Here is a 16,370-nt window from a genome sequence, read left to right as displayed (position 1 = left end):
TTAAAGTTAAGTGTTTATTTATTTATGTTCTGCTTTGATGATCTTTCCAGCTTTGTCAGTGGTATGTTGAAGTCCTGGCAATTACAACGCTACTATTTATCTCTGCTCAGATATAGTAAAATTTGCTTTATGAATCTGAGATCTCCTGTGTTAGGTGTATATATATTTAGAATTGTTGGTCTTCTTGTCAATTGCTCCCTTTACCATTATATAATGACCATCTTTATCTTTCTTTACCATTTTTGATTTAAAGTTAATTTTATATGATAAGAGAGTGGCTACACCTGCTCTCTTTTGGTTTCCATTTGTGTGGAATTTTTTTTTCCATCCCTTCACCGGGAGTCTGTATGAGTCCTTGTGGGTTAGATGTGTTTCCTGGAGAAAGCAGATACTTGGGTTGTGTTTTTTCTTCCATTCAGGCAGCCTTTGTGTTTTGGGTGGGGCCTTCAGAGTGTTAACATTGAGTGATAGTTTTGATACGTGGGATGCTATTCTGTTCGTCTTGTTGGGTAGTACCTTATTGCTTTTTTTCCCCTCTTGTGATATTGTTTTATAGGAACTGTGAGCTTTAGCTTTTGGGTGATTTTATACTGGCACGTATCTAATGTCCTGATCCATTTATAATGAAGTTCTGAGTATTTCCTTTAGGGCAGGTCTGGTCATGACAAATTCCCTCTGTGTTTGCTTGTCTAGAAAAGACATTATTTCACCTTCATTTATGAAACTTACTTTTGTAGGATACAGAATTCTAGGCCAGCAGTTGTTCTGTTTAAGAAGACTGAAGATGGGGTCTCAACCCCTTCTGGCTTGTAAGGTCTCTGCTGAGAAGTCTGCAGTTGGCCTGATGGGGTTTTTTGTAGGTTAGTCATGCGGGCAGGGATCAGTTCCTATGGCCCAGGGACCACGGAAACTAGCCAGGGCTGCCAAATGGCTGTGGTTCTGCTCCCCTCCCTGCCAGGCCCCACTGAGACACTCCCCCAAGGCCTCCCATGTGGTGCCTGTAGCACCTGAGACACCTCCTCTGCTCAGATCCTACGCTGGGGTTGAGGGGCTCTCAGCTCCCATCCACAGGGCATAGCACAAGGGAGCGTCTGTTCTACCTGCTCCCTCCCTGGCCTGGCAGGGGCAATGTGAAGGCTGCTGCTGCAAAGCGCCTAGCTAGCGCCTGAGAGCTCAGGATAGCGTCAGCTGCAGAAACTCAGGATTGGCAGCCAGCAGGTCCTGCTGTGCCAGCTCTCTGGTGCAGTATTTGGGCACAGACTCTAAGCAGCTCCCCGTCAGTCCACAGGTCTGTGTTGGTGGAGGGAGAACCCTCACAACTCAGGCTGCAGTGCCCGGGGGGGTGAGTGTTGCACCCCAGGGCTCTGTCCTCCTGACCTTCCCCAAGTGTGGATGCTTCCCCACATGTCCCTTCCATCTTGCCGAATGAATCACCCTGTCACCATCTCCTTCACTCCGAATGTCCTGCATTGCTTTCTCGAGGTTGTACATTCTTTCCGAGAAGAGCCATCCATAGGTAGGCATTCGCCTGCAACTTTCCACCCTCTCATTTTTTTTATTTTTTATTTTTTGAGACAGAGTCTTTTTCTGTTGTCTCGGCTAGAGTGCCGTGGCATCAGCCTAGCTCACAGCAACCTCAAACTCCTGGGCTCAAGCCATCCTCCTGCCTCAGCCTCCCAAGTAGCTGAGACTACAGGCATGCGCCACCATGCCCGGCTAATTTCACCCTCTCCTTATGAGTGGTGCGTGCACGGGTGCTTCTAGTCTGCCATCTTCCCCAGCTGACAAAATTTCTTAGAAATACTTTTCTCTGCTTTTTAATCCATGTACATATTTGAGGATCTGTTTTCTGTTCTTTTGTGTTAAATTTCTAGAAATGAAATATTTGTTTTTTTCTATTTTTATATTCCCCATATTATTATTTAATTATCTTAACAATTTTTCCACATTCTTTCAAATAAAAATTTTACAGAAACATAATACAGTTTGAGCATTTTTAATCTGAAAACCTGGAATCCGAAATGCTCCAAAATCTAAAACTTTCTGAGTGCTGATGTGACACTATAAGTGAAGAATTCTACACCTGACGTCCTGTGACAAGTTGAAGTCAAAATGCAGGTGCACAACACAGTTAGCTTCCCCGTGGGAAGGAAGACTCTCTCAGCCATTTAAAAAAGCCAGTGGAATGCTGCCTCAGCCCTACGGAACCCTCAACTGTTTCCGATGTTTCTTTTAACCCAAGTAAAGTAACATACAGTGGACAGTAACCTGTACTCAGCATTGTAGTGGAGACTGAAGGCCCCTGTTGTTTAACAGCTGGTGCAGCGTCGTGCTGCTGCGACTGTGCTGCTTAGTTACCCTGAACACACTGGTTTTCACTGTGTTAACGGTGTGTCATTCTTTTTTTTTCTTTTTTACTGTTAAGTACTTATATGTGAATAAGTGTATTTGATTTTTGCTTATTGGTGGCATATAAATTCAGAGTCAGGATTGATGGTGATGCCAAACTGCCGCAGATTGCCAAGTGGATGGCTGAGATAGTGATACCTTTGATTCCGATGGCTCAGTATACACAGACTTTGTTTCATGCACAAAATTATTAAAAATATTGTATTAATATAAAGTTATCTTCAGCCCATGTGTATAAGGTATATATGAAACATAAACAAATTTCATGTGTTTCTCATGTATTTGCACATATTCCAGAATCTGAAAAAATTCAAAATGTGAAACACTTTTGGTCTCAAACATTTTGGATAAGGTACACTCAAATTTATATTTTTTCTGTTTGTATATTTCTCAAAACTAGAATTTAATTCATAATTACAAGGCAATTACAGATGTATTTTTATTGCTATAATAGTATCAGTTGCTTCTCTTCTTGCCATTACTCATCATTCATTCCCTCAAAGTCTTTGTGATATCACTTTTTTTCTCATGAAGCAGTCAATTGGATAAAAGACCCAAAATCTGCCTAATAATGCAGTTATTATGTTCTGTTATTGAAAATTATTTCTTTGTACCTTTCTCTTACAGAACATACAGTGGGAGAGGTTATTAAATTAGATCCTGGTGGATCTCCAAGAAGAGTCTGGGGGAAAAGCCCTACAGATTCTGTCCTAAAGATACTTGGAGAAGCTGAACTACAACTTCAGACAGAAGTATTGGAAAACACAACTGATAGAAGTGGTAAGCAGAGGCCAGGCGTGGTGGCTCCGGCCAGTCATCGTAGCACTCTGGAAGGCTGAGCTCAGGAGTTTGAGAAAGATTATTAATATAAATATAGAAAGCATCTAAATTAGTTATGACAGAATTAGCATTGGGGAGATTGTGAGTTAGAAGGGAATGACTGGGAGTGACCTGGGGGTAGATAACTGCAATAAGTTACTCTCAAGTAATTCTGGTGTCTCCTGGCGCCAATTAAAAGTGCGGAGAGTTTCAAAGCAATTAGAAATAACTAGCAGTTACTACATGTAAACAAAAAGTTAGTAAATAATTTTAAAAATAGTATGCTAATATACATATTAATTTTACCAAAAGGAAAAAGAAGGTAAACCATGTTAACCACCCTAGAAATTAGGTATAGTTGAAATGAAATTTGACTATCATATACCTTAATCATTTATTAATTTCTAGTTTGTGAGAGAGCTTAACCAGTAATTAATTACTTGTTGCAATAATGCAATTTTTTGAACTTTGCTCTAAATGTTATTACAAGTAAAACTCAATTCATTTTGAGAACTAGCATGATTTTTCATTTTTTGTTTTTACAGAAATTTCTCCCAAAGAGGAAAAGCACAAACCTTTGATTATTGGAGAAGAAAAAGTACAATTTATTTCACATGAAATAAACCCATCAACCATTGTTGATTCTCCTGTTGAGACAAAAAATCCAGAGTTTAGGGAGGCATCGCCACAGAGACCACTGAAACCAGAAGGAAATGTAGAAGGTATGTTTTATTGGAACACAGTGAGTTGTGTTTGATATAATAAGACTTAAATTTCTGCTTTATAAACACGGCTTTGTAAACAAACCATCAAAATTTGTATATATGTTTGAGTAATTCATCTTAAGCTAGGTTCAATGTTTTTATATGTTTTTTTGTTGCTGGTCTTTTTTTTTTTCATTGCTGCCCAACAAGTCACACCAAAACTTAGTGTTAAAATAAGCACTTTATTATATCTCATGATTTTATGATTCAGGAATTAAGTGGAGGCTTGGCTGATGTGATGTTCCTGATTCATGTGCCTTTGTCTCAGAGATGATTTGGTGGCATTTGGCTGGCAGGTAGGCTGGTGCGAAGGGTCCAAGATGGCTTCATTGCTATCCTGGCAAGTAGAGCTAGAGCGCTAAACTAAGCTGGGCCCCTCTCCCTCTTCCTGTGGTCTCCGTCATTGTATGATCTCTCTCTGGCAAGACAGTCTGACTTCTTACATGATGGCCCAGGGCTCACAAATGCTAAGGTGAAAGCTGCTTGTACTCTTAAAAGCTAATCTCAGAACTGGCACGGCACCCCTTCTGCTGTAGTTCCACTGGGCAAAGCAGTCACAGCCCAACTAGATGCAAAGGGGGGGAGACAGAGCCCAGCTCTCAGTGGGAAGAGTGTTAAAGAATCCACAGCCATCCTTAGTCTGCCATAGTCTGCCCTCTGACCTAAAATTAATTATATTCCTTCCACATGCAAAATACACTCACCCCTTCTCAAAGCCTCATCCCATTATGACATTAGCTCAAACTCTAAGATGATGTTATCAAAATTAGGCCTACGCGCAGATGGGTTTTTTGGGCTGCAGTTCTTCGAGTACAGTTACTCTCAGTCTGAAGACCTGTGAGTAAAAAAAGGCTAAAAAAAGAAAAGGTAGCTTTACTTGTGATCCACAGACCCAGCATACAATAGTGAAACAGGCATAGAGACTGCTTTCCAAAAACAAGGGAGATGGAAAACACACGGCAGCCATTAGTCCACGGCAATCCTGAAATCCAGCCAGGAGCAGCACTGTCAGCTTGCTTCCTTTGCACCAAAGGTTGGTGCCCTCAGGGGCTTTTCTCTACTCAGCTGTATCTTTCCTGTTCAGTCTGAGATGGTCGTGCTTCCACAAGCAGAATTTCTAAATAATTTTATGGGTTTTGTATGAATGTTACTGACATACATTTAACAAAAGCCACTCACTTTTTTTGAGGCAGGCCCTTCTCTACCTTGGGTTGTCTATAAAGATGATGTGAGACAGTGTTCTTGAGTTCTTAGAAATCCTTTTGTCTAGCAAAGGGGGTCTGTAAGACATGCGTTAAATCTTTCTGTGCCAGAACAGGTCTTATGGGCACACCCTTGACTTCATCTTTGCCCTGAGTCTTTGTCTTGGAGCCATGTATTCCTTTGAGAAGCTCTTGTTGCCTAGAAGGCGCTATCCTGGGCCCTGTGTATCTCTTCTAAATCCTGCCCATAATCTAAAATATTTTTCTGAAGTTATCTCTCTCTTGTTCTTCATCAGAGGCTACTGGAAGTGGCTAACTGGCACTTCCGAGGTTCTGCTTTGACAGCTCATTAGCTAGGTCACTGAATCCATAAAAGTACATTTTCTATCTTCTTATTGCAGGTGCCAAGTTTTCTGCCAGTATATAACAAGAATCCCCTTTTCTCCAGCCTCCAGTAACTTTTTCACTGGTCAGTCTCACCAACACTGTCCTTGAAGTCTTTCCAACTTCTGCCTGCTGCCCAGTCCCAAAGCCAGTACACGTGTTTTAGGCTTTTGTGTCAGCTCCCCACTTTCAGATATGAAATTCTGTTTCAGTCATTAATATTTATTGCTGCAAAACAAATTGCTCCTAAAATGTATTAATAGTAGATTAGATTAATTATTTTATCTCCCACTTTTGTGAGTTAGGAATTGGGAAGGTTCTTCTGCTCCATGTGATGTCAACTGGTACAGCTCAGCGGTGTTCAGCCATTAGCCGGCTTATCTGGAAAGTGTAAGACATCACTCTCGTGCCTGGCATGGTGGCAGGATGCACGTGGATCCCTGCTCTTCATGTTAGTCTCAGGGCATTGCATGTGGTCTTTCCAGGATAGTTAAACTTTTTTCGTTTAAACTTATTTAAACTTTCGGTTAAACTTATTTCGCTCAGCTTTCAATGAGATACCAAGTGGAAGCTGCCAGTTCGTTGCAAGGCTCGGCCTGGAGCGGGCGTAGCATCACTTCCACTGTACTCCGTTGTGCGAGGCAATCACAGCACCGGCCAGCGTGAAAGAGGGGAGAATGTCAGAAACCTTGCAACATGTGGTCATCTTTATTCACCACAGCAACTTAGATAATCTTATTCGTTAGAACCGTAGTTACTAGAATCTGTTAGGGACTGAATGTTGTGTCCCCTTAAAATTCCTGTGTTGAAATCTAATCCCGGATGTGATGGTATTTGGAAGGGAAGACTTTGTGAGGTAATTAGGTCACGAGGGTGGAGCCCTCATGAATTGGATTAGTGCCCTTGCGAGAAGAGGCCAGAGAGCCAGCTCTCTACTCTCTGCCATGTGAGAATACAAGGAGGAAAAGGTTATCCAAAAACCAGGAAGAGGACCCTTCCTAGAACCAACCTTGCTGGCACCCCGATACTGGATTTGCTAGCCTCCAGGACTGTAAGAAGTAAATTTGTTGTTTGTTGTTTAGCCACCAGTCTATGATATTCCGTTAGAGCAGCCTGAACTAAGACAGTATCTTATGCCTTTTCTTTTAAAAAGAAAAGAAAAAAACTATTAGACATATAATGGAGGCTGTACAGCCTAGTACAGGGGTTGGCAGGCTCTTTCTGCAAAGTAAATATTTTAGGCTTTGCAGGCAATACAGTCACAAATCAAGTTTATAGAATGAGATTAAGTCAATACTGATACGGATTAAGGTACTAGAGCACACAGTTATTCATTTAAAAATAAAATAAAAAAGGATTTTTCCCCCAAAGTGCTTATCTTATATGAATGATCACAGTAATCATTTGAGTAAAGGATAAAAACTTTAAGGATTGGTACAATATCAATTGTCTTTCTAAATAGGACAGATAATTGGAAACTTTAAAAATGGAAAAGAAAGTGTGTCTGGATTCCAGGAAAAAAGAGGGGACGGTTTATCCTGGCTTAAACACGGTAGTATTGATAATCTTAATTGGAACAAAAAAAGAGGAGTTAACAAATGAAGACAGAAACTCTCTTCTCATCACTATTTACTTTCAGAAACTATCAACCGGGTAAAAAATTGAGCCACTGCCAGAAAACAAGGGTAGCACCCGGATTGTTAATTACTCAGGGGTCTAAGAAAATAGATTGAGTGCACTTCAGTTATGTTCTCAATATCATTGTAAAAGTCCAGGTAATAGTTCTTTTTTTTTCTTTTTTGGTGTTGACAGATTTTAAAGATTAAAATTTCAGTAAATTTTGGTAATTAAAATTTTAATGAAATTAAATGAAATTTTAATTACCAAAATTTACTGAAATTTAGTAAATTTTATTAAAATTTACTGAAATTTTAATTACTAACCAGTGATCTCACAGTCTGTTCTTTCATATTTCTAACTGCAAATATCTTTTCTCTTTGAGCTAGTTTTTATACCTTTTTTAAATCAATTTACTTATTACTGAAATTTTAATGAAGAGAAAATTTTGTATAATGGAGAAAAATAGTGTGTACTATATTTCTTTTATTTTGTATTTTTAGTTTTTTTTTTAAGAGACAGAGTCTTGCTCTGTCACCCCGCCTGGAGTACAGCGGTGCAGTCATAGCTCACAGCAACCTCAAACTCCTGGGCTCTAGCAACCTTCCACCTTAGAGCCTCCTAAGTAGCTGGGACTACAGGCATATACCACTACACCTGGGTAATTTTAACCTTTTTAGAGATGGGATGTCCCTACGTTGCCCAGGCTGGTCTCAAACTCCTGACCTCACGTGATCCTCCTGCCTTGGCCTCCCAAAGTGCTGGGATTACAGACATGAGCTGCCGTGCCTGGCCCTGTATTTGTTTTGAGTATTTTTATTACAGGCAAAAGGCAAAAGGAAGAGTCTGTCATTCCAGAAATGACTGAAGTAGAGACTTAACACAATAACAAGATTAGAGACCTATAGATAAACTATTTAATTTTTTCTATTATAGTTAACATATTCTAAAACTAAGTAGCGGCAATTTATAGAAAGTTTATTCAATCTTCTGTCAACAAATTTTGCTTTGAGACATGTTTCTTGTTATGTTGATGTTTCGCAGAACCTGATGATTTGGAAACAGAAATTCTGCAAGAGCCAAGTGGAACAAACAGAAATGAGAGCTTGCCATGTACTATTGCTGATGTGTGGATTAATGAAGAAAAAGAAACAAAGGAAACGGAGTACGTTGTGTCTTTTTCTTACATTTCTAAACTCAGGTCCCTTTTTTAATACTTTTTAAAAAATAATACTGTTTTTTGTTCTAGTAGAGTAAAAAAAAAATACTTTAATAACCTAATATTGCAGTATAATATCCTAATATTGTAAAACCTGTAAAAATAATTTAATGTTTAATAGTCACATGGCTCAGAAATTAACAAGTATACAAAGTCTATGAAGATACACAGTGCAGTCTTGCCTACCTCTGTCCCCACCCAGACACTCCCATTCTCTTCTTTGAGATATTTTTGATGTATGCATAAACAAAAATAAATATGTAGTCTTCCTCCTTTTTAGATACAATTATTAGTATAACATACACGGTTTTTTCCCACCTTATTTATTTTTAGTCAATAATAAATCTGAGAGATCTTTTCATATTAATACATAAAGGGCTTCTTTTTTTCTTATTTTATGGCTACTTAGTATTACATTATATGGGTATACCACAACTCAATAAGTTTTCTACTTGATATTACAAATGTTGGTACAATGAGTAACATTGTACACAAGCTAGTTTTTGCATGCATATATCTGCAATAAGTATAAATATAATTGGTGGGTCAATTGCATTGTTACAAGTCTGTTTATAACTTGGGACTTTTTTTTTTTTAATTTCGTTGTTAATCTGTTGTAAATTACTAAGAATTCTTTAAATGTTAGAGATATTTGCCCTGGTTGTTATGTGAACTGCAACTATTTATTTCCCTGTTGTGTTTTTATTTTTTTTGTTTTGCCATGCTAAAGTTTATTTTTGTTTATTTTTTGTTGCTGTTGTCGTGTTTATCTGAATTTTAATAATTATTCAGAAAATTGTTTTTTGTAAGATTACCAAAGGATTTTTCAATCTTCTAGTACATTTATGTAAATGCATTTTACACTTAAATTTTTTATTTTTTTTACATTTAAATCTTGAGAATTTATCCTGGTGTATGGTGTATAGATTGGAGTCCATTTTTGTGCTTTTTTCCCCTATTCATTGGTCTGTCTACAGTGAAATAGTACATGCTCTTAACTAATAAATTGTAAAGTATATTTTAAGATTATTTAAGGCTAAATTCACTTTCATTGTTCTTCTTTTTGGTTTCCCTGGCTATTCTTGCTCATTTACTTTTTAATGGAAATTTAGAATTTATTAAATTTGGCCCCCTCTCCCCCCTCCCAAAATTAATTTGCATTTTATTGGGATGTTAAATTTATAAATTACCATAGGAAAATCAACATGTTGTAGTCTTTCTGTCAAGAAGAACATGATAGGCCTTTCTTTTTGATCAGATTTTAGAGTTTTGGAGTTTCCTTCATCTAGGCTTTACAGTTTTATTGGTAAGCTTATTCCTAGATACACAGTTGACCCTTAAATAACATGAGTTTGTACTGTGCAAGTCCACTTTCCATGAATGTATTTTCAAGAAACATATCGGAAAATTTTTTGGACATTTGTGATCATTTGAAAAAAAACTTGCAAATGAACTACAGAGCCTAGAAATATCAAAAAATTTAAGAAAAATGTATGTCATGAATGCATGACATGTATGTAGCTACTAGTCTATTTTATCATTTACTACCATAAAATATACACAAATCTATTATAAAAAGTTAAAACTTATCAAAACTTAGGCACACAAACACAGACTATACATGGTACCATTCACAGTTGGGAGAAATGTAAACAGATGTGAAGATGCAGTATTAAATAACAGCTGCATAAAACTAACTGTAGTTTATACCATTACGGTAATAATTTCATAGCTACCTCTTGCTATTGCAGTGAGCTGAAGTGTTGCAAGTATCTGCTTAAAACGCTGTGTGAGGTTAATCATCTTCGTGTGAGCAGTTTGTTTCTCCACTAAATTGTGTATAGCAGTAAAAAAATGATCTCTCACAGTTTTTGAGTTTTTTTCATCATGTTTAGTGCAATACCATAAACCTTGAATAGCACTGCGAGACCTATACAAAGTGCCACACTGGTGATGCTGGAAGTGCTCCAAGTAGAGATAAGTCATGACTTTACAAGAAAAAGCTGAATTGCTTGATATGTGCCCACAGATTGAGGGCAGCTGCCGTTGCCTGCCATTTCAAGATTCTATGAATCTAGCATAAAGATAATTGAGAAAAAAAAAAAAAAAGAAAAGAAAAGGAAATTCCTGAAGCTGTCATTGTAGCTACACCAGTAGGCATGAAAACCTTGCACTTTTTGCAAAATACCTTTTTTCTTTTTTTTTGTTTCTCCCCGCCAGCCTGCAAAATACTTTTTTTAATCTCGTATTGAAAATGCACCTTTCATATGCATGCAGGATTGCTATAAGGAAGGCTTACCTATAGATCTAATAAGATCTGAGAAAAAGCGAAGTCATTATGAGACAACTTACAGCAAAAGGAATGTAAAGGATTTAAAGCCGGAGAATTTAATGCCAGCAAATGATGGTTTGATAATTTTAGGAAAAAGATTTGGCTTTAAAAGTGTCAAGATAACAGGAGAAGCAGCTTCTCCCGATCAAGAGGCAGCAGACCAGTTCCAAGATACCATTAAGAAAATTGAGGAGAAAGAATATCTGCCTGAACAGGTTTTTAATGCAGACAAAAAGTACCCTATTCTGGGGAAGAGGGGACTACCACAAAGGACATTTATTAGTGAGGAAGAGAAGCAAGCACCAAATTTGAGGCAGGAAGGGATAGGCTAACTCTATTGTGCAAGGGCAGCTGGGTCTATGATCAGGACTGCCCTTGCCTATAAGGCTGCGAACGCCCAAGCCGGAAGGGAAAAGATAAACACCAGCTGTTAGTCTTTTGGTTGTACAACTAGAAGGCCTGGACAAAGAGAAAACTTTTTCTGGATTGGTTCCATCGATGCTTTGTTGCTGAAGTCAGGAAGTACCTTGCCAGTAAGGGACTGCCTTTTACAGTTCTTTCGATACTGAGCAGTGCCCTCCACCACCCAGAATGCCATGGGTTTAACACAAAGGTGCCAAAGTGGTCTTCTTGCCCCCAGACACATCTCTACTTCAGCCTCTAGATCAGGGGGTCATAAGGGGTCATGACACACGGTACTCTATGGAAAGGATGGTCAACACTATGGAAGAGAACCCTGAGAGAACATCATGAAAGTCTGGAAAGATTACACCATTAAAGATGCCATCGTTAAAGAGCCATGAAAGCCGTCAAGCGCAAAACAATAAATTTCTGCTGGAGAAAACTGTATCCTGATGTTGCACATGACTTCACAAGATTTACAATAAAGCCAGTAGAGAAAATCATGAAAGAAATTGTGGATATGGCAAAAAAAAAAAAAAAAAAGGATGGGGGGAGTGAAGGGTTCTTAGTTATGGATCTTGGAGAAATTAAGAGCTGACACCACCCCAGAGGAGGAAACCGAAGACAACTGGACGGAGATGAGTGCTTCCAAACCAGTGCCAGACGATGAGGAGGAAGACTTAGAAGCTGCAGTGCTAGAAAACAGACATTTGACAGTCTGGCAGAAGGGCTCCGATTATTCAAGACTGCTTTTGACATCTCTTGTAACGTGGACCTTTCTATGATAACAGGCACTGAAACTAAAGTGGTGGAAGAAGGATTGGTACTGTAGAGAAACATTTTTAGAGAAATGAAGAAACAAAAAGTCAGAAATTACTATGTATTTCCATAAAGTTACACTGAGTGTGCCTGCCTCTCCTGCCCCCACTTCCACCTCCTCCACCTCTTCTTCCACCCTGGAACAGCAAGACCAAGCCTCCTCTTCCTTAGCACACTCAATGCGAAGACCTTTGTGCTGATCCACTTCTACTTAATGAAGAGTGGGATAGGAAATGAATGGATAATAAATATATTTTCTCTTCTTTATGATTTTCTTAATAACATCTGCTTTTTTCTCTAGCATACTTTATGGTAAAAATACAGTATATAATACATATAAAAATGTGTTAACCATTTATATTATCAGTACGGCTTCTGTTCACCAGTAGGCTATTATTAGTTAAGTTTTGCGGAGTCGCATTATATGCAGATTTTCAACTGCGAAGTTGCTGGGTGTCCCTATTCCCCATGTTGTTAGAGGATTAATTATATTATCCTTTTTGTTTGCCATTACAAATGGTGCCTTTTCTTCTGTGAGATCTTGTGATTAGAGGGCTGTGTATGTCTTTGATTTTTGTACCCCATGACCTTACTAATGTCTGTTACTGTTCACGGTAGACTTTCAGTTGATTCTTATTTTTCTGTCGTACAATCATATCATATGAAAATAGTTATTGCTTTATGTCTTTCCAGCTTTTTTTAGCACTAGTTTCTTTCTAATTGCAGTGGTTAGCACCTTTTATGTAATGTTCAGTATTGGCAGTAGGGGGCATCTTTGTCTTGTTCTTGACTTTAATGAAAATGATTCTGTTATGAACCCACATAAAGTATGACTCTGCTTTTTAGCTGAGATAGCTATGTATTCATATTTTCCTGCTCATTTTTAGAAAAAGTCAAGAATGAATTTTGTCAAATGACTCTTCAGCATCTATGAAACTGTTCATATATTTTCTCTTACCTATTAGTATAATAATATTAGTATAGGCTACCTAATATTGAACCATTTTGTATACCTTAAGTAAATTCTCCTTGGTCATAAAGTATTGTTATTACTTTAATGTATTTCTTCTTGCTATTACTTTATTTAGTGTTTTGTATTAATACTTGTGAGAGTCATCTGTAGTTCTTTTCATTATTAGGGAAATCACTGTGGATTTGGTATTCTTGTTATACTTCCTTCCCAAAAAGTAGTTGAAAGTTCTTCCTTTGTGATGCTCTATATCAGAGGTTGGCAAAAGTTTCCTGTAAATGATCAGATAGAAAATATTTTAGACATTTCAAATCACATTATCTCCACTTGAACCACTCTGCCATTGCACTGCAGAAGCCGCCGTGGATGGTGCACAAACACATGAGTGGCTGCCTCAGTACGACTCCATGGACAAAACAGCAGACGGGCCGCAGGCCCACGGGCTGTAGTTTGTCAGCCCTTGCCCTAGAGCTGTTTAAACACTATTGGCATTAGCTGCTCTTTAAAGCTTAATAGAGTATCTCTATGAAAAGGTCTGGGCCTGTGCTTTGGTGTGGGGAGGGGGGTTGCTCCTTGGTAGACTTTTTGTTTCTTCACAGAAAACAAATTTTCTGTTGATAATTCTAATTCTTCTGAAATCAATTTTATTGAATAACATTTTCTTTGAAAATAAACAATTTTATTCAAGTTTTAAATTTGCCCAAAATTGAGCAAAATAATTTTTTTAATTTCCTGCATTTGTTATTTCCCTTTAAGAAAAAATTTTTATTACATTTTCTCCTTTTTTTTTTTAATACTTTTGGATATGAGTTCTTGCCGTGTTGCTCAGACTGGTCTTGAACTTCTGGCCTGAAGGCGATCCTCCCAATTGGGCCTCCCAAAGTACTTGGTAATTATAGGTATGAGCCACCATACCCACCCCATTTTTTTTTGTTTTTTTTTGACTAGACTAGCTAGTGATTTGTCTGTTTTATTTTTCAAAGAATTAATTCTAGATTTCCGGCCGGGCGCGGTGGCTCACGCCTGTAATCCTAGCACTCTGGGAGGCCGAGGCGGGTGGATTGCTCAAGGTCAGGAGTTCGAGACCAGCCTGAGCGAGACCCCGTCTCTACTAAAAATAGAAAGACATTATATGGACAACTAAAAATCTATATAGAAAAAATTAGCTGGGCATAGTGGCGCATGCCTGTAGTCCCAGCTACTCGGGAGGCTGAGGCAGTAGGATCGCTTAAGCCGAGGAGTCTGAGGTTGCTGTGAGCTAAGCTGACGCCACGGCACTCACTCTAGCCTGGGCAACAAAGTGAGACTCTGTCTCAACAAAAAAAAAAAAAAAAAAAAAAATTCTAGATTTCCTTATTAGTTTTAGTGTTTTTATTTCCTAACTCATTAATTTGTTCCTTGTGTTTTTCTTCAATTTATTTAGCTATTTTTCTGCTTTATATGTAGTATGCTTAATTTGTTTTTGTTGTCATTGTGTTTGTTTGTTTTGAGATGGGGTCTCACTCTGTCACGTGGACTAATGTGCAGTGGTTTCATCATAGCTCACAGCAACCTCAAACTTCTGGGTTCAAGCGATCCTCCTGCCTCAGCCTCCCACGTAGCTGGGACTACAGGTGTGCCACCACACCTGGCTTATTTGTTTTAATTTTTTATTTATACTTTTAAGTCTCACATTTTTCTTTGCTGCTTTAGCTGTATTGCATAGATTCACACATGTATTGTTTTAATTTTTCTTACTTTCTAATGATGATCTCTGATTTCAGTTTCAATTTCCTTTTTTATACAATACTTTTTTTTGAGACAGAGTCTTGCTTTGTTGCCCAGGCTAGAGTGAGTGCTGTGGCGTCAGCCTAGCTCACAGCAACCTCAAACTCCTGGGCTTTAAGCGATCCTCCTGCCTCAGTCTCCCAAGTAGCTGGGACTACAGGCATGCGCCACCATGCCCGGATATTTTTTTTTCTATATATATTTTAGTTGGCCAGATAATTTCTTTCTATTTTTAGTAGAGACGGGGGTCTCGCTCTTGCTCAGGCTGGTCTCGAACTCCTGACCTCGAGCTATCCACCCACCTCAGCCTCCCAGAGTGCTAGGATTACAGGCGTGAGCCACCGCGCCCGGCCCTTTTTTATACAATACTTGTTTACAGGAAGAAAGGCTTTTTTTTTTTTCTGATTTTACTGTAAAATTGTGTTTTTATCACATTGTCATCAGGGAATGTTTCTGTTAATATGCTATTTTTCTATTTTTTTGTTGTTTTTAAGTTTTTCTTTGTACTTTAACAATGATCAATTTTTGAAACTATTCTATGGGTACATGGAAAGAAGTTATGTTCAATATTTTCAGTTGACAGAGTTTATTTATTATGTGTCAGTTATCTATCAGGTTTTTTATTTTTCTATATGCTTAATAATTCAAGTCTGTTTCTAGTTTTTCTCCTTACGTTTCAAGTTATTTGTATCTAATGAATGTTAATCCTGAGTTATTTGGTGCATACATATTCATTCACATGTGTACTATCTTTGTGGCAAATTACCCTTTATGGCATTATAAATTACCATGATTTTAGCCTTGCTTAACATTTTTTGACTAAATTTCATCTTAACTTTTTGTTTGTATTTGCCCAGTATGCATTAGCCCATTCTTCTGTTTTTGACTTTCTGAATTATTTTATTTTAGTTGTGTTTCTGATGTGTTTTGTGATTTAATCTAAAGTGTTTATATTTAAATAACTAGTTCATTTACCTTTATTGATATATGTGGTTGAATTTAGTTGTCATTTTAATTTTATTTTTGTATTTTTAGTCTTTTGCTGTATTGATTTTGTTGTTTGTTTTGCTTTGCTTTTTTTTAACTAATAGATTTTTTTTGTGAGCAGTTTTAGGTTTACAAAAAGTTGAAAAAAATTATGGAGTTCTGGCCAGGCATAGTGGCTCACATCTGTAATCCCAGCACTTTGGCAGACCAAGGAGAGAGGATTGCCTGAGGCCAGGAGCTCAAGAGCAGCCTTGGCAATGTAGTGAGACCCCATCTCTACAAAAAATAAAAAATGATTAGCTGGGCATGGGGACACAGGCCTGTAGTCCCAGCTACTCAGGAGGCTGAGGCGGGAGGATCATTTGAGCCCAGGAGTTTGAGGCTGCAATGAGCTATGATTGTGCCACTGTACTCTAGCCTGGGCAACATAGCAACACCCTGTCTCAAAAAAAAAAAAAATTATAGAGTTCTCATGTACCTCTCATTCCCCACCCCCACCAATCTCATCTATTTTTAGCATTTGACATTAGTGTGGTATATTTCTATAGTTGGTGAGCCAATATAATGCATTATTATTAACTTAAAGTTCATAGTTTATATCAAGATTCACTTTTTGTGTTGTACATTCTTTGCGTTTTGACAGATGTGTAATGACATGGACCCACCATTACAGTATCTG

The 16,370-nt window shown here is 38.0% G+C and overlaps 1 protein-coding gene across 1 annotated transcript in view; it reads left to right on the top strand.

Annotated features, from left to right (window-relative positions):
• NEK1 (NIMA related kinase 1) overlaps nt 1–16,370 on the top strand; it is a 117,674-nt gene that overhangs the window by 77,014 nt on the left and 24,290 nt on the right. Inside the window, exons 26-28 of the mRNA XM_069493756.1 lie at nt 3,037–3,189; nt 3,774–3,950; nt 8,240–8,360. Of these exons, the coding sequence (XP_069349857.1) occupies nt 3,037–3,189; nt 3,774–3,950; nt 8,240–8,360 (451 nt within the window). The remainder of the gene's footprint in view (nt 1–3,036; nt 3,190–3,773; nt 3,951–8,239; nt 8,361–16,370) is intronic.

This window comes from Eulemur rufifrons, chromosome 18 (assembly GCF_041146395.1).
Source record: "Eulemur rufifrons isolate Redbay chromosome 18, OSU_ERuf_1, whole genome shotgun sequence".
NCBI lineage: Eukaryota > Metazoa > Chordata > Mammalia > Primates > Lemuridae > Eulemur > Eulemur rufifrons.
The sequence above is the reverse complement of the archived record's forward strand: the minus strand, read 5'-3'. Positions and strand labels throughout refer to the sequence as shown.